Here is an 18,389-nt window from a genome sequence, read left to right on the forward strand (position 1 = left end):
AAGCTTTGGGGACCTGCAGTGAGGGCAGATGTGATGGAAAGAGGATGTGGGGCTGGGGCTCCAGATGGTGGGGAGGGAGTGAGGTGGAGGGAGACTGTTCTATTCCCACTTCCTGTGCCTGGAGATAAGAAGGATAAGGCTGCTTCTGAGAAAGGGCCAGGGCAGGGGTCAGAGATGCACGCTTGACTGGGAATTTAGTCTGGTCTGGATCTCACTGCAATGCAGGAGGTGAAGACGCTCATTTTATAAATGGGGAAACTGAGGCCAGAGGGAGGAAATGAAATGGCCAAGGGCACAGGTAGGTGGGATTTGAATGTGAGCTCTGGTCTTCCTCCACCTCTTGAGCTGGTGGCGGGAGATCTTCAGGTCTATTTACCCCCTCCTAGCTCAATGGGCACACGGGAGGCCTGGGAGACACTGAGATGGCCGGGGTAGGGTGGGAGCAAATGTTGGGAGCAGAGGCTAGGCTTAGGATGTGCCCCCCGTGGCTGTGGTTTCCGGTGGGGGCCAGGCAGGGAGCATCTATTCTTAGATTTGGACAGCTGAAGGCAGGAAGAAACTGGAGTGGTGGTTGGGGTTAGCTTAAGAAACACTGGTGGTCCTTGGGCCAGGGTGGGGTGATGGGGCAGCTGGATGGGTGTGGTACCTCCAGCCTGCCCGAGGGGTCCCCTTGACACCCAGCTCAGGTCCCTGCTCAGCTCCCTCACCTGTGTGGTTCCCCAGTGCCCTGGGCAGTCCAGCTCCTGGGCGTGCATTCAGCCCTGCCCTGCGGGGGACCTGCAGCCCTCCCCCCTGCAAGGCAGGCTCAACTCTCCTCTGCCCAGCGGTCCCTCCAGGAAGCCTTGTGTCCCTCCTGAGGTCCCTCAGACCCGGTGCCTTCCCCCGGCCCCAGCCGGACTCCTTGGGCTGCTAGTGTCTGAGCCCCTCTCCTCCCTCCAGACTAGGGGCTCCTGGCTAAACACACCTAGCAAGTCGGGCAGATGCCACCTTCCCCCTTAGGGTGGACACTGTCTGATCACAGGCGTGATGTGAGGAAGAGGAATTGGGACGCTGGGGTTGGGAGGATTCCTCTGGGGGCAGGTGGAGAAACTGAGGCTGGGACATGGGTGGTGGCCAGGGAGGTGGGTTCTCCAAATTAGAGAAATCCAGGTTTGAACCCTGACTGCCACTTTCTAGGGTTGCAAATGTGGGCCTCCACGAGCCTGTTTTGCCAAATGGACGTAAGTGCCGTTGTACAGAGCGGGTGAGGTCAGGGCTGGGCTGCAGCAGAGGCACACAGCCCATGCTGAGCAGAGTGGGCCTTACCGTATCCTGACCAAAGTGCCTCCAGGGTCTGCCCTGCACTCAGTGACAGGTGAGCAGGCCATGGGCCACTCGGCAGTGGCTGCCAGGGATCCTAAGTTTGCTCTGTCAATCAATTGGTGATTCTGAAGGGACAGAAATGGTCCTTATGCTGCCACATGGCCCTTCTCCATCCTGGACCAGGTTGGGTGGGTGGGCCAGGGTCTGCAGTGTGGAGGGTGCCACTTAACAGGATGCATTTCCCCAAGTCACCCCCTGGCTTAGGTGAGCAACTACTCACCTCCCAGCATCCACGGTCAAGTCCGATGACAACCTTCTAACGGGAGGAGAGGCTGAAGGGCCGAAGGCACGGATGGAGGAAACCGACTACAAGAAGCTTCCTAAGGAACTATTTTTAGGTGTGGTTGTTTTTAAAAGGTCTTCTTGGTTGGGTTTCATGTCTTTGTGACAAATGTGCCGTGGTTACAGGAGATGTTAACAATGGAGACAGTTGGATGTGGGTGTAGAACTGTTTCCAGCATTTCTGAAAATCTACAAGTATTCTAAAATAGAGCATTTATTTTTTAAAAATGTACTGAGTAGACCAAATAAATGAAAATAAACAAGATTTCCCCTCCCCACCTAAAAAAAGTCTTTTTAGATAAACAACCTCAATATTTCCAGATGAAATGGGGTACTGGCGGGGCTGCCTGAGGAGCCGGGAGGTGGCACTTCAGGGTTTGGTGCCGGTTCTTGCCCTTTAGGCTGGAAATGTCTCCATAACAGAGCGCTAGCAGCAATGTTCTGGGTGGTTGGCCCGCTGTACCGCTGACAGTCTGACTATGGGTGAGTGACTGTCCTCGTCTGAAACAGGAACACGGAGGCAGCTCTGTGGTGGCTGGGAGGTGGCCTTGAAGAACACAGCTGTTCTGAGGTGAGGGGAACACCCAGGCCAGATCGGGCCTCGCAGCTGCACCACGGAGGCTGCCTCCTGGGTGCTCAGTGGCCCCTGGCTCCTAGATCTGATGGTGGGTGTGTCCTTCATGCCCATTTGGGGAGAGACTGACCCACAGCCAGCACCAGGGGTGAGGTGGGTAGCATGTCCCTCAAATGGTCTCTTTTGGAACATGCACAAGGGTCCGGTCCCACTGGTGTGGGCACTGAGGGAGGCCGCTGGGAAAGGGCCAGGAGTGTGGGCCCTGCAACAGCCGGCTATGTCCAAGGGCCCATCAACGCTCTGAACTTGGATTTCCTCAAAAGCTCGGTACCCCATGTCTGGGCCCCATGCTGTCCTCCCCGCCCCCGCCCCCGCCAGGCCTGCACTGCAGGGCTTGTCTAAGATGGGACTTGGGCTTCACTCTGCCCATGTGGACAGGGAGGTTGGTTGACACTTGCTGGGTTCCCTGGGCTCAAAGAGTCCCCCCAGCAGCCCCTCCTGCATGTCAGAATCCTGGGCCAGCCATCCCGTCCTCCCCTCAAGCCTCTGAGGCAGTTCCACGGTGACTTGCTGTTCACACAGGGAAAGTGAGGCTGCGAGGGGAAGGCCCAGCTGGAGGTGGGCCGCGAACCAGCCAGGGAAGGCTGCCAGCCTAACACTCCTGTCAGGTGGTCGGGGAAACGCAGGGCCATCACCGCCGGTAACGGTAGCGCTTGAAGTGGAACCAGAGCTGGAAGATGCCATTCGCGAACTGGCAGCGAAAGCCGTGGCGATGGGAGTATTCCCACTCGCGGTTGACGATCTTGAAGGCGATGTCCTCGTAGGGCGGCCCGGCGTGGAAGCGCAGGGTGGCGAAGTCCTTGTTGTCGGGGCAGGCCTCCAGGAAGTACTCGGGGGTGGAGCGCTTGTCGATGAGGTCGGGGTAGAAGATGTTGAACTTGTAGCCCTGCACGATCTTGGGCGGGGGGTTGTCGAAGTCGTAATGCGTCTGGTTGTACTTGTTCCACTCGAAGCCCGTGTGCACGCGGTTGAAGAAGCGTGGCTTGCGAGGCCGGTACTTGTCAGCCCACAGGTAGGCTTTGCCCGTCAGGGGCATCTCCACGCTGAACTGTGCTTCGTCCTGGCCCATACCCTCTTTGGCGCGCCGGAAGAAGATGTCCTCCGCACTCTCACTTGCATCGCCTGTGGGACGAGGGAGGCACCACTGAGCTCGTTTCCGGCCCCCCGAGGTGGTGAGAGGGCAGCCTGAGCCTCCCCGCCCTACTAGGCCTCTCACAGAAGAACTGAGGCTCAGGGTCAGGCACAGGGAGTGGCAGGCCCCGGCTCCCCATTGCCCTGCCTGCCCAGTGCCCCATCCTCCGCCCTCTATGCTCACTGTCCTCCCAGTGTGGGCACTGAGCATATGCATCCCGCCGAGTGGCCGGAGCGCCTGCGGTTAGAGACCGGCCAGGGGACCCTGGGCAGGGCCTTCCTGAGGCTGTTCCCCTTCTGTACCCAGGACAACAGTAGCTCAGGGGGCGAGGGGCCCCCTCAGTGAGTAGCATAAGGAGCTCACAGCAGGGCTGGGCACAGGATGTAAAACCATTGCCCTGGCCTGTTGTGCTCAGTGGTTAGAGCATCAGCCTGCACACTGAGGGGTTGTGGGTGCAATTTCCAGGCAAGGGCACATACCTTTTTGGTTGTAGGTTCAATCAATCCCCAACTCTGGGCAGGGAGCGTGTGGGAGGCAACCAATAGATGTTATCTCTCACAACGTTTCTCTCTATTTCTCCCCTCGCCCTCCCTTTTACTCTCTTTAGAAAAAAAAAAAAAATGGAAAAAATATCCTCAGGTGAAGACCAGCAACAAAAAACCAAAACAACCCCGACCCCTACCCCCACAAAAACCACCATCCCTCTATCCTTGGGGCCAGCCGGTCACCAAGCCCAAATGAATGAGTGAGTGAGTAGACCAATGGATGGATGCTCACAGACAGGGAGGGAGGGGGACAGAAACAAGATCACCGTCAAGTCCTCTGGTTGGCCCCGGCCCCAGCAGCCCTACAGCACACACCCAGCTGCCTCGTTTGGTGAGTACCTGTGACCTGGAGCTGCTGCCGCGACAGCTGCAAGCGCTGCAGGTCCTCGTCGGGCTCCAGCACGTGGGCGTCCAGGGGCAGCTCATGGGCCGTGAGCAGCCGGGGGCTGTACTTGCCGGCGTCATAGTCGTCCAGGCTCTGCTGGATCAGGTCCTCCTCCATGAGCACGGCCTCCCCCTCTGCTTCACCCTCTGCCGGTGTGGCCTCCTCTGCCTCAGGCTCCACGGGGCCACCCTCCAAGGAGGGCCCTGGGGGGGTCAGGGCCTGGTCCTCAGGCTCCAGGCTTCAAGGAAAGAAGGCAGGGCTGGGCTGGGCTGGGCGGGCGGCTGCCCTGACCCCCCCAGAAGTGTGTGTGGGGTTCATCCTGGGCCCCAGGCGAGGAAGGGGAACTTCCGGGCTGGGCCTACCTGTGGCCAGGAGACGGGGGCTCCTGCTTGAGGATGGGGAATAGCGGCTCGCTCTCCACGCCCTGCTCCTGTTTCAGCTTGTAGAGCTTCTGCCGAAGCACGTCCTGGTGCCGCTCACGAAGCCTGAAACACGGGCCAGGGGGTCACCCTGACTGGGTCGGGGAGGGGACCCCAGCCTCCCTCAGGCTTTCTCATGACCCTCCTTTTGCTGCTAGGACACAAGAGGTTGAGAGGGCAGTAAGTGGGTACACACAAGCTGGGGCTCCAGCCCAGCACGGCCATTCCAGGGTCAAGGCTTTGGCCATAAAAATGGGACTAGAGGTCAGGAACCCTGGAGAACTACCCCATGCCCGGGGGGCGGTGGGGCAGCCCCTATAGCAGGGTATTCACATAACACAAGGCTGGGCAGGGAAGAGGCGGAGCAGGCAGAGAAGATAAATTTAGAGGCGAGTACACAGTCAGTGGCAGGCAGGCGCTGTGTTTACACAGCAGTGCCAAGCACGCTGAGAATTTGTACACAGGGTGTGTGGGGCCAGCAGAAGGGGGGGACAGGCAGCTTGGGGGCTTCTTGCGATGCCTGTTAACCCTAAGTGAAACCAAGACCAGGTTCTTGGGAGAGGCTGTAAGGAAGGCCACTGTGGGAGGCCCTGCCCGACTCCCAGGGCCCCTGATTCCAGGTGGGGAACGAGGAGCTCTTCCTGAGCACAGCGGGGGCCAGAGGCCAGGGCCCTGATCTATGGCCCCCAAGATTACCCAGCAGGCCTGATGGAGGGGACTCCTGTCCCCCAGGCGAGATCCCAAGAGGGACAAGACCCACCCAGTACAGTGCCTGGCTGAGGCCTGTTGCCCACTCACCTGGCACGTGCCATGTGGGCACGCAGCTGTTGCAGAAGGCTCTCCCAGTATCCCATGTCCAGGTTGGGGCCCCCGGCCCGGATCTTGCCCTCAATACCCTGGAAGATGACCTGCAGCTGGCTGTACGTCTTCCCTTTGAAGACCAACTGCACATCGGAGCTGACCGAGGTGTTAACGCCCTCTCGTCGCTCGCCTACGGTGAGGCAGGGGCCACTCAACACCAGGCTTGGACCCAGGTACCCAGTCTACCAACCCTGCCCACCACTCCCTTCCCAAAACCACATAGAAGAGCCAAGAGTGTTTGCCTGGTAGCTGTTTGGAATTCAGATTATGCTATGCCAGTCCCAGCTGTGTGATCTTGGGCAAGTGGCTCACCCTCCCTGGGCCTCTGTTTTCCCTTCTATGAAGCCTGGTGAGACCATGCATGTGAGCACTGTGCCGTGCCTGGCACAGAGGACACTCCACCACAGCAGGAAAAACTGCTCGTTTCTCAGGCGCTGCCCCGAGACAAACAGGGCCCTCTGTCCTGCAGGGAAATCTGTTCCAGTATCTACCATGGGCTGCAGGCCCAAGGACATGTCCCTTCCCTAGACTGAAGGGCCAAGGACAAGGCCAGATACTGCCTGAGCCTACGTGCTTTGGCACACCAGGCTCCTTGTTGTTTACAAAGATGCCAAGGCCTGCCCCTGCCCCAGGGCCTTTGCACATGGGGTACTTTCCATCAGTAACACCCATCCTCAGCACTCAGCAAGAATGTACCTTCTACCAGCTTGCTCCCTTGGCCTGCACACCCAGTATGTGGCTTCCTGAGGGCAGGGACCTCCCTGGGCTTCCCATTGCTGTGAATAAGGAACTGGGTGACAAGCTCATGCTCCCTGCGTGAAAGCAGAATTTAAGAAGCACTGTCGTGGACACATGGTCACAGTTGATCTGATAAGGTTGAGAGGGACCCAAGTCCCTGTAGCCAACCAACCTTGGACCCCGGAATCAGCACCTAAAGGTTCAGCCCATTCATTTCGTTGTGTACCTGTGTCACCCTTAGCAGCGCTGGCCTCAATGGTCAACCTACGGGCCGACAGCCTGCCCTTGGTCTACGGCAGGCCCAGAAATAACACAGGTCCAAAACCAAATTTGGCAACAACCCCCTTCCCAGGCCAAGCAGAGCCAAGTTCTGCACTCACTCAAATAGATGGAGCAACCAGTGAAAACTTACAACCCGAACGAACAGCCCTGCTGGTGCTGCTCCCACAGAAGCTAGGAGCTCTAAGTCATGTTTAAAGGAAGCCATGTCTTAGGCTTGGATGCCACCTGAACAGCCACTGGTAGAGCTTTGGAAATGGGCAGACCAGTGGGATGTCCCTTCAGCCAGTGGGGCGGGGTCCGTCTTCAGCCTCTGAAGAAATACCTGCTCAAGAAGTCTATACCAGCCCCGCTGCCACCAGCGGAGGGAGAAAGAACATTTCCTGACACACAGGACATCAAAGAACTGCACCTCCCTTCCTCCAGAAGTTACAGCAGGTTGTGCCTCACCAAGATGAGGGCACAAACCACAAAAAAGGGAGATGTGTACCTGGCTGACGTGGCTCAGTGGTTGGGCGTTAACCTATGAACCAGGAAATCATAGTTCAATTCCCCATCAGGGCACATGCCTGCATTGTGGGCTTGATCCCCAGTAGGGGTTGTGTAGGAGGCAGCTAATCAACGATTCTCTCTCGTCATTGATGTTTCTATTTCTCTCTTCCTCTGCCTCCCTGTCGTTAAAAAAAAAAGGGAGGAAGAGGGGCTCCTTCACTGAAGAAAATGAAGGGAGCCTGGGGGGGGGGGTAGGGGCCACTGTGTTGGGGTGGGAGAGAAAGGGCCCGGGAACAAGGAGAAGGAGGGCCGATCGGCTTCTCGATGTGTCTGAGCACTGCCCAGGTCCAGCTGGAAGGCGGGGGGCGGGGGTGGAGTCAGCGCCACACAGGCAGGGGCTATTCCAGAGCCTAACACTAACTCCTTTCTCTCCAGGCTACCCTCCTGGAGGGGTCTTATCATCCCCATGCAACGAAAGGGACAACTGAGCACCCAGGAGGGAGCTGACCAGCCAAGGTCACTGAGCTGCTTGCTGGCTTGGGTTTGCACCCAGAGTCCTGATCCTTACTGTTATTCTGTCCAAGGGCCTCCCAGCACCCTTCCACCCAGTCCCACTGCCACCCAAGGAGGTTTCCTGACACCGCTTCTGACAAGGGTTTCTCTTCCTTTCTCCGGAAGTTACTGCAGGATGTAACTGCTAAGAGGACGTGAGAAACAAAACTCCATTTACAAAAATAAAGGATATTTATCCTTTCCTAAGAGGAAGGAAATTGTCCCGAGCCACATCTGAGCTTCAAATGGCATTTACACAGGCCAGGGGGAGGGGAGGGGAGGGCTCACGTCCTCAGCCACCAAATGGGTGATGAAGGATGAAGTGGCAACAGGGACGTGAGGGCCACAGAAGCTGGACGGTTGAAGCCGGTGGCTGGAGGGGCTGGAGGGCGGGCCTGCTGCGGCTGGTCATGAGCTTTCAGAGCAGAGGCTCTCCACCAGGGCATTCTGCCCCCAGGGGACAATGGACCATGTCTGGGGAGTTCATTTCCCCTTTGAACTACACATGGAGTCAATTAGATGAAAAGAAAACTGAGCTATAGAGAACACCAGATTGAACAGATTGGGGTTGCATGGGGTTCCCAGCAAGCAGAGCTGGGTCCTGCTCTTACACTGAGTCTTGGGAGAAAACCTGAAACCCAAACAAAAACCCTCTGGTCCTGCTCCCCGGGAAGCCTGCGCTGCCCAGGGATCATTTAAAGGAGCCCCCTTCATCTGCCGCTTCATCCCGGGAAAGCCCTTAGCCCAGGACCTGGGGCTCCCGCTGCTCAGCGCTGCCCCCTGGTGGCTCCCACAGAGGCCTCCAGAGGGCTGTGGAGAGTCCAAAGAAACTGATGTCTGCACAGCTAAGGTTAGCTTCCAGTGGAACCACCCCCAATGGCAACCCCCACCAATGCAGATGTGTCCCCATGACAACTCCCACCAATGCAGAAATGTCCCCCAAAGCACACCCTGGTGTCTTTCTGGTCAGCCAGCTTGGGGTCAGCGCTGGCCCTGGGTTACCTGGGCCCTTGCCAGAGGCCTCCAGCTTGCGGAGCTTAGAGATCTCATCCTCTGTGATGATGGTCATGTCCCGCCAGAAGTCCACATTCTTGCCCTGCTCCAGTTCCATGTATACCTGGAGGCGAAGGCACACAGGGGTGAGGAGAAAGCACAGTCTTGGGGAGGCCAGGGTGTGGGTGGTGGGGCCGGGTGGTACCTGGATATCCTCCAGCAGGTCCTCCATGTCAGCCACCGTGAGGCCATTGAGGAAAGTGTAAGGCTCGTGCATCTCCACTGCCAGGTCATCGTCCTCGGCGCTGATGTACTTGGCCAGCAGGTCGATGGGCTTGGCCCGTCCATCCCGGATTCGAATCTTGGAGCTGCAGGGAGAAGGGGGCGGTGTTAGAGTCCAGGACGTGACCTCCCTCCCATTATCCTGCCAAGGGGGTGACCAGTGTGGGAGCTAGGGTAGGAGCCTTGCTGGCAGGGGGTGGTGGTCAGGGAAGGCTTCCTGAAAGAGGAGGCGTCAGGTGGAGAAGTAAGGCAGATTAGTGAGGAGAAACAGGCTTAGAGAAGGATAGGCATGAACATGGGGTCTGAAGAGCAGCAGGTGAGAGTGGAGCCAGAGGGACAGAGAGGACCACTTCTCAATGGACGGGCTGCCCAGGCTGAAAGATAGAGCCTCAGTGCTGTGCCCCAGGGGACACACGGCAGAGGCTGACCCTAGTCTAACATAAGGGGCCCCACGATCAGGAAGGTCCAAGCCCTTGGCCAGGATTGGTGTAGCTGGCAGATAGAAGCGCGAGAGGGTGGGCTCCGGGTGCACATACACTGGGCTGCAGGTTCAGATACCCATGTGGCCTCAGATAACTCAACCCCCAGGAGCTTCATCTTCCTTCTCTATAAACACGGCGGATGAGCAAACGCCTGTGGGCTGCAGGTGAAGGGACTAGCAGTTAGTGAGGCCCAGGGCCCAGAACACTCCCACTCAGCTTGCGCAGTTCCGCACATGGAGCCGGTGTATTCGGGGGTCTCCTCTGCACCCAGCCCAATGGGGGAGCCCACCAGCAACAAGTGTACACGCAAAACTGGATCTAGTGCCAGAAAGGGGCTTGGGGAGCGCCCCCCAAGAACACATTAGGCAAAAACCCTAAGGGTGAGGGGGAGCCGTGGAACAGCGGGTTCTAGAAAGCGTGAATAGCAAGTGCGAAGGCCCTGGGGCAGAAACCAGCTCCATGTGTTTGAGTCGAGAAGCAGACTGGTGGGTGAAGGGAGGCGATAGAGGGTATTAGTGAACAAAGGGTGGTGGTGGGCAGCCCCCCCCGCCCCGCCCCCCGCACCGAAGCTTGGCCTGCTGGAGGTGGAAGTTGTCCTCCTGTTCCTCCCACGTCTTGAAGTGCTCCGCCTCCTTCTCCCGCTGCAGCATCTCCAGCTCCTGCTCACGCATGGCCTTTTCCCGTTCCCGCTCCAGCCGGAGCTGCTTCACCTGGGGATGCACAGGGAGGGTGAGGGCAGAACAGCTGGATGATGGTGGGGGCGGAGGGGGGGGGTCTCGTGGGGCCTGCCCTGTGCCCTCTCAGGCCATGGGATCCCCTAGGGTTGGGATGGGGACTATACCCCAGGCCTGGCCCCAGCCCGACAGACCCTGGGCAGGAGAGGCCACCCTGAGAGGAGCATCTGAGAGTCAAGCCCAGAGGCCAGCAGAGCCGATGTGGAGAGGAGCAGCTCGCTGGAGACACTGCCTGGGCCCTGGATGCAGCTGTGCCCAAAGCCAAGCCTTTCCATGAAAGCCAAGCAGGTTCTGTTTGACTTAAACAAGGGCAAACCAGCCTCGGAGCCCCTATGAGGAAAGGCTCCCCACCTTCTGCAGCTCCAGCCGATTGTCCTCCTGGATCCTCTTGTTCCGCTCCTTCAGCTCTTTCTCCTCCAGGTGGCTGATCCCCTTCTTCTCCAGGGCCTGCAAGGGTCAGCACAGGCCCGCTGGGTGAGGGGCCTCCCTGGCACTTCCCATGAGGAAGCTGCGGCACACTCATGTACAAAGACCGAAATGAATGGACCACAGCATCTGCTTTGCAGCTGAGGAGAGTGAAGCTCAGAGGAAGGACCCGTCCCCGGGCACCCCTCACTGCCTTCCACTAGAAGACGCCCTCCATCCCCACCCACAAATCAACCAATTTTATTACAATCCAACCTACAAAGACCCCTCTACTGTCAGTGAAATGTGCTGAGGCACCGAGGAGACAGCTGGTCCCTCCTGCAGGGTCATGGGAGTCTCTTGGGACCTGCTGATTCATGTTTCACACAGAAACCTAGCTGCACCCGTGGTGTGTGGCAAAGCCCTCCCCTGAGGCAAACTCCCCAAGGCCAGGCTGGGCTGAGAAAGACTCACTGGAGAAATGCCTGAGCACGTATGTGCACACCCCAGACTACAGCAAGCTTGTTCATTCGAATTTATTGAGTGCCTACTGTGTGCCAGGCCCTAGGACAGAGCTTGCCCTGGGAGCTCAGTTTGGCAGGAACTACACATTATAAATTAGGCTGGGTATTTAGAAATCACCTTTGCAATGAGACCTTTCTGGGCCTGCTTATTTATTATTTTTTAATCCTCACCCGAGGATATTCTTTCCATTGATTTTTAGAGAGAGTGGAAGGTAGGGTGGGTGGCAGGGAAGGAGGGAGAGGAAGAGGGAGAAGGAGAGGGACAGGGAGGGAGAGAGAGAAACACTGATGTGAAAGAGACACACTGATTACTTGCCTCCCGCAGGCACCCCGACCAGGGCCAGGGATTGAACCTGCAACCCAGGTACGTGCCCTTGACTGGGAATGGAACCTGAGACCCTTTGGTGCGCAGGTCGATGCTCTAACTACTGAGCAACCGGCCAGGGCTGGGCCTGCTTATGTGGTCACTGCTGCACCACAACGCCTGCCTTCGTTCTCTCCTCTTGTACTTTGCTAACTTACTTATTAGTTTGTCTCCCCCTCGAGGCTGCTGGCCCCACAGGGATAGTGATTTTTGTTTCCTTCACTTGTGGATATGTGCCCAGGGTCACAAAGGATCCAGCACCTGGCAGGTGCACAGTACTAGTTTGTTAGTAAAGTGCTAGAAACGCAGAGGCAGTGCCCTGATAGACTACCAGGGGAGCCGGGCTGGTGTCACTCAGTGGTTGAGCATCGGAACCGATGAACCAGAGGTCATGGTTCGATTCCCGGTCAGGGCACATGCCCAGGTTGCGGGCTTGATCCCCAGTGGAGGGCATGCAGAAGGCAGCTGATCAATGATTCTTTTCTTTTTTTTTTTTTTAAATATATTTTATTGATTTTTTACAGAGAGGAAGGGAGAGAGATAGAGAGCTAGAAACATCGATGAGAGAGAAACATCGATCAGCCGCCTCCTGCACATCTCCCACTGGGGATGTGCCCGCAACTCAGGTACATGCCCTTGACCGGAATCGAACCCGGGACTCCTGAGTCCGCAGGCCGACGCTCTATCCACTGAGCCAAACCGGCTTCGGCGATCAATGATTCTTATCATCGATGTTTTTCTCTCTCCCCTCATCTCAAATCACTAAAATTAAAAAAAAAAAAAGAGTATCAAGAAGACCTGGGGGACCAAGGGGACCAGGAGGGCTTCTCCGAAGAGGGACAATGTCAGTTGAGATCTGGAGAATGAGAAAGAACCAGCCATGGAAGAGGGAGGGAGTGTTCTAAGGCAGAGGAATGGTGAGTACAAAGGCTCAGGTGACAAGGGCTCTGTGTTCAAGATATTGGTGAGAATCCACGCCTGAGCGTGGGCGATGAGTGGAGCTGCCCCAGCCTCAACTGTGGCCCCTGCACTCTCCCTCCCCACCAGAGACGGGTGCTGTGTGGGGCTGAACTGTATGTTCACGTCTCAACACCTGGAAGCTGTGAATGTGCCCTTATTTGGAAATAGAGTCTGCAGATATAATTAGTTAAGATGAGGTCATACTGGATTAGACTGGGCCCTAATCCAATGTCTGGTGTCCTTACAGGGAGAGGGAAATTTAGACACAGACAGAGAGAGGATGACGCCATATGAAGATACCGACACAGAAGGAAGACAGCTACTGACAACAGAGGCAGAGACTGGTGTGATAGAGCCACAAGCCATGGGTTGCTCCTAGCAACCACCAGAAGCTGGAAGAGACAGGAAAGATCCTTCCCCAGATCTTCCAAAGGGAGGATGGCCCTGCTGACACCTTGATTTCAGACTTTTGGCCTCCAGACGTGAAAGACAAATTCTGTTGTTTTCAGCTATGCGCCCAAGGCCATGGCTGCAGGTAAATGACCAGTGCGTAATTTTCATCTCAAGAATGAAACGACAGCTCTGAGCTGACAGAGGGTAACTGTGGAATCCCATCCTGAGTGTGGGACACTAAGAACCTATTCTCCAGTCACACTGAGGTTAGGCTGGTTTGGGGGTCAAAGCATGCCTGAACTGTTATACTGCAAGAGACAGTTAACGGAGTAAAACCTGACAAAACCAGTGTATGTATGTGTATAAAATAGATTCTGGCTCTAACTGGTTTGGCTCAGTGGAAAGAGCGTCAGTCTGCAGACTGAGGGGTCCTGATTCTGGTCAAGGGCATGTACCTTGGTTGCGAGCACATCCCCAGTGGGAGGTGTGCAGGAGGCAGCTGATCGATGTTTCTCTCTCATCGGTGTTTCTAACTCTCTATCCCTCTCCCTTCCTCTCTGTAAAAAAATCAATAAAATGCAACAGCATGGATGGACCGTGAAATAAGCCAGTCAGAGAAAGATAAATATCACATGATCTCACTCATTTGTGGAATATAATGAACAACATAAACTGATGAACAAAAACAGATCCAGCCGAAGCCGGCTTGGCTCAGTGGATAGAGCGTCGGCCTGCGGACTGAAAGGTTCCGGGTTCGATTCCGGTCAAGGGCATGTGCCTGGGTTGCGGGCACATCCCCATTAGGAGATGTGCAGGAGGCAGCTAGTCGATGTTTCTCTCTCATCGATGTTTCTAACTCTCTATCTCTCTCCCTTCCTCTCTGTAAAAAATCAATAAAATATATTTTAAAAAACACACACACACACACACAAAAAAACAAAAACAGATCCAGAGACAGAGAAGCATCGATCAGACCGTCAAACCTCAGAGGGAAGGTAGGGGAGGGTGGGGGTAAGGGGGAGAGATCAACCAAAGGACTTATATGCAAGCATATAGGCCTAACCAATGGACACAGACAACAGGGGGGTGAGGGCATGAGTGGTGGTGGGGGGGGGGGGGATGGGGCCTAATGTGGGAATAAGGACACATATGTAATAACTTAATAAAAAATTTTTAAAAAATCAATAAAATATTTTTAAAAATCAATAACATATTTAAAAAAAATTCTGCATGGCAAAATGCAGTCTGGGAATGTGTGCTGTGAGTGTTAAATAACATCTCTTGAAATTGAAGTTGTAAAGCGTATACAAAGTAAAAACACTAAGGCAGGAAAAATTTGTGAATGGCACAAACACAGAACTAATCAGCAAGCACTTCGTGGCTACGACTGGCTCACCTTGTTCCATATGAAGGTGCCCAGGAGGTTGTTGTCGCCGAAGGGGTTGTCGGTGTTGGTATAGCCCATGTATTCCTCACCCCAGCCCATCTTCTCCCGCTTTTTCCTCTCCTTGGCCTCCTTCTTGGCCAGGCGCCGGGCCCGCTTCTCCTCAGGCGTCTCGAAGGCCTTCATCAGCTCCTCCTGTTGCTTCCGCTCCTCACGTAGCCGCAGCCGCTCCTGCAAGTTCTGTTGCTGGCTCAGGGCCGCAGCCACCTCCCTCGAGCTCTGGGAGTGGTCTGGGGATGCAGAGCTGGATGAGGAGGAGCAAGAGCGGGTCCTCCGGCGGCGGGCCCAGCGGCCCTGGTGCTGCCACTGCCGCTCATTGCCTGAGTCAGACGGAGAGGACTGGTCCTGTGAGCGCCACTGAGGTGGCTGTGGGCTCCGGCTCTGTCTTCCTCGCCGCTGCCACTGGTCTTCCTCTGAATCCGACCTGGGAAGGAAATCCAAAATGGTTTGCTCACTGCTCACTAGTCAGCCATTTGTTCAACATACGTTTAGTGAGCGCCTGCTGTATGCCAGGCACTGTTCTAGGTTCTGGGAACATAGCAGTGACAAAAACATTGATGGTTCCTTCCTTCGTGGGGCTCACATCAACAAGGAAACACACAGTGTGTTATGGGATAGTGCTTTGAACCAGAAAGAAATGATGTAAAATTAGGGGACAAAAGGTAAGAGAGGGTCTCCCTGAGGAGGTACCTGGAAGAAGTGGGTAAGGGAGCTATGGGGAGATCTGGGTGGAAGATGATGCAGGCAGAGGGCACAGCACGAGCAAAGGCCTGGCAACAATTTACTTGGCATGTTCAAGGAACAGCAAGGAGGCCTGTATGGCTGGGAGCAGAGTAATCGAGGGCAAGAGTGAGGGGATGAGGGCAGGGAGATGGGCTGGAGCTGGATGGTGCAAGAGCAATGAGTCTGAACCAACCTGGCCTGTTTGGCTCAGTGGTTGACCTTTGAACCAGGAGGTCACAGTTTGATTCCCAGTCAGGGCACATGCCTGGGTTGCAGGCTCGATCCTCCACAGGGAGTGTGCAGGAGGCAGCCAATCAATGATTCTCTCTCCCTCTCCCTTCCACTCTGACGTCAATAAAAATATATTTAAAACACACACACACACACACACACACACCAGTTTGAACCAGAAGATCTGATCTTTCCAAGGTGACAAGAGAGGGCTTACGGAGAAGGTGGTGTTTAATCTAGTCAAACAGATGGGTAGGAGAAAACTGGAGTAAAACTGGCAGCAATAAAGGGCCAGGGAAGGGCACTGGGAATAGGGAACAGAATGGGCAAGCCCCTAGGGATGGATTCTTTAGTGTTTGGAGGCCTCTGAACAGAGAGAGGAAAAACTAAATCTATCTTTAGTATGTTAAATGTTCCACCTATTAAGCTCACGTCAAAAAATCTGGAGATGTCCAGTCAAGATGGAGGCATAGGTAAACATCGTACTCGAATCCTCCAACCACCACATTAAAAAAAAACCCCAAACCAGCTAAACTATAGAACCATCATTCAGAAACTCCTGAAATCTAGTTGAATGGAAATCTCTTCTCTAAAAAAAAAAAAAATCAATAAAAAAATCTTTAAAAAAATAAAACAATAAAATGAAATATCTGGAGGTAAATCTTGACTATGGAGGTCCCCCTCCGTAGCCCAGCCCCACACCAGCTCCCGGCCACCCCCCTGCCAAGGGTTCCAAAGCCAGGAAACAAGTCCCCATAATTCTGGCTGTAAAAACGAGTGGGGATTGTGGCTGAGTGAGACGGGGGCTGCTGAAGTCCCAGGCAGTTCCTCTTAAAGGGCACATGCCTGGACTTACTCGGACTCACTCCCTCTGAGCTCCAGCACTGGGGCAGCAGCTTGAGAGGAACCAGGGGCATGCGGGGAGGAACGGAATTGTCTGGCATCAGGGCAAGAGTTGGGGGTGCGGTTTTCTACCAGACAAAAGTGCTGGCAGAGGCCACTGTTCCCCAGAGTCTACAGGCAGGAGCCATAGCTGAGTCTCCATCAACCTGGCTCACACTGTTTGCCCACCCTGGTGATTCCCTGAGACCCAGCCCCACCCAACTTGCTGGCCCACCCAATCATTCCCAGCGGCTTTTCCATACAGCTGGCCTCCCCTGACTTATGTTCTGGACTTTCCTACAATTTCTAAAAGCAGCAGCAGCTGGCCTCTGCATACTCTCTGCCTCTTGCTAAGTGGCCCCAGGCCTGGCTCTAGCAGCAGCCTGCCTTGGTTCACAGTGTGGCCTCTCCTGAGCACCTCCAAGCCCAACACAAGTAGCAGCCATCTGCAGATCACTCCGTAACTCGTGCCTGGTGGCCCCAGGCAGGGCACAGATGGTGGCTGACTCTGCACTTCTTGGGAGGTCCCAGAGCCAGTGCACCTGATGGACAGCTTCCGATCATGCTGGATTACAACCCTACCACCTTCACGAACGACACACCAAAGGGGTGGACTCGGTGAGCACCAAAGCCCCACTGAAGCAAGTCCTGTTCCATAAGGCTGACTTCTGCCAGCAGCTCCTTTACTGTAGTTGGAGCCAGTCCTGGGAGCTGATTGGCCTGGGGGTCATTCCCTTCCAGTGACACCACCAGCAATCAAGACTCAACTCCAACAGGACAGTGCACACAACCCACACTGGGGCGAACCTGGTTGTGCCGCAGAATTTTAGTAATTACTTGATGTGCATCATGAGATCAAAGAGGTTGAAAATTCCTGAGCTGAAGGAATGGGAGACAATGAGTGTCTGGAGAGAAAATCTGGGGTCCCCATGGAAATACTGAGGACACAGGTGAGTAAACTTGGGGTCACAGTGGGTAAGAGAATGGCCTGCGTGTCACAGCCTGCTAGGGACGGAGCCAGCTCTGGGACCCAGGTCCCGGAGTCAGTCCCCATCACTGTGCTGGCTCCTCTGCGCCGGAACAAAACCAGGTCAAGCCTGGCAAGGTGTTCCATCGCCAGCAGGAAAGGACTGTGGTCCATGCGGACACTGAGACCGGGGCCTAGGAGTCCCTGAGCTCTGCACCTGCCATCAACAGCTCTCTCACGCCCACCTCCACTTCCCAAATCCACGAAACTCAACCCACTTTCTCATGGTGCCTCCCGCAGGCCGCCATCATCTGCTGCCTGGACAACTGCATATCCTCCTCCTCCTCCCCGGTCAGTCCCTTCTGCACATGAAAGCCAGAGAGAGTTCTGCCAAGGAAGCCGGCCCACGTCACGCCCTTGTTCACCATCCTCCCGTGGCCCGCACTCCCCTACGAATGACGGCCAAGCCCTTTACCACGACAGGAACCTGCACGGCCTCATCTCCGTTACCTTTGCGTCAGCGGCCTCGCTAACCGGGCTCCTTGCGGTCCCTCCCAGCACCCGTGCCCGGCCTGAAACACCCCTCGCTTCCCGTCCGCTGCCCGACGTCCATTTCCCCAGGAAGCCCTCCCTGACGGACTCGGGGGTCACCCCTCCCCAGGGCAGGAGCTGAATCCCGAGCGGCTCACGCAGCGATCCCACCTGCGCTCCCGGCTTCGCCGCCTCCGTCGCCCTTCGTCGTCCCGGCGCCGCCGGTTTCGCCGCCCATGGCTCCCGCTCCGATGTCGGCTTCGACTCCCGCTCCGGCTCCGCCGCCTTCGGGCCCTGCGACTCCTACGACCCGTCGACCGCGAGCGCGAGCGTGTATCCCGACCCATCAGCTGGGACGATGGCGGCGGCGCAGACACAAATATCCGGGTCCTGCGCCGGGGGCTTTCCTCCGCCGCGGCGCGCGCCGGGCTGCCCGGTCCGAGCCTGAGCCGGGAGGTGAGACCCCATCCCGCCACCCTATCCGCGGGGACTCGAACGCCTTGTCACCAACCTCCCAGCTCCTGCAAACGTGGTCCGCTGACGGACCCCAGCCGGACTGTCGGGGACTCGCCCGTCAGGCAGTGCCAGGAGCAGTCCCGCGTGGGTCCTCGTCCCTCAGGACAGGAGGCAGCCGGAACTGCTAGTGGGGCGAGGTTCGGAGAGACGAGACCAAGAAGGGGCGGGTCCAGGGAGGAGGTGGAGCCTTGTGGGCGGGGCCAAGAGGAGGCCTATACAGGGAGCGAGGACTCCTGGCGTCTGTAGGCGGGGAAGCCCCAAGACCGTAGGTTCGAGT

The 18,389-nt window shown here is 56.2% G+C and overlaps 1 protein-coding gene across 1 annotated transcript; it reads right to left on the bottom strand.

Annotated features, from left to right (window-relative positions):
- Positions 1-1,840: 1,840 nt before the first annotated feature.
- On the bottom strand, positions 1,841-18,001 carry CACTIN (cactin, spliceosome C complex subunit). Its single transcript, XM_006105931.3, has 10 exons — positions 17,768-18,001; positions 14,215-14,686; positions 10,524-10,619; positions 10,003-10,148; positions 8,880-9,042; positions 8,684-8,798; positions 5,558-5,750; positions 4,703-4,825; positions 4,295-4,578; positions 1,841-3,400 (listed from the first exon to the last, which is right to left on the bottom strand). The coding sequence occupies exons 1-10, from the start codon at positions 17,941-17,943 to the stop codon at positions 2,910-2,912; spliced, it is 2,259 nt and encodes a 752-aa protein (XP_006105993.1). The 5' UTR covers positions 17,944-18,001; the 3' UTR covers positions 1,841-2,909.
- Positions 18,002-18,389: the final 388 nt, after the last annotated feature.

This window comes from Myotis lucifugus, unplaced genomic scaffold (assembly GCF_000147115.1).
Source record: "Myotis lucifugus unplaced genomic scaffold, Myoluc2.0 scaffold_737, whole genome shotgun sequence".
Lineage (NCBI taxonomy): Eukaryota > Metazoa > Chordata > Mammalia > Chiroptera > Vespertilionidae > Myotis > Myotis lucifugus.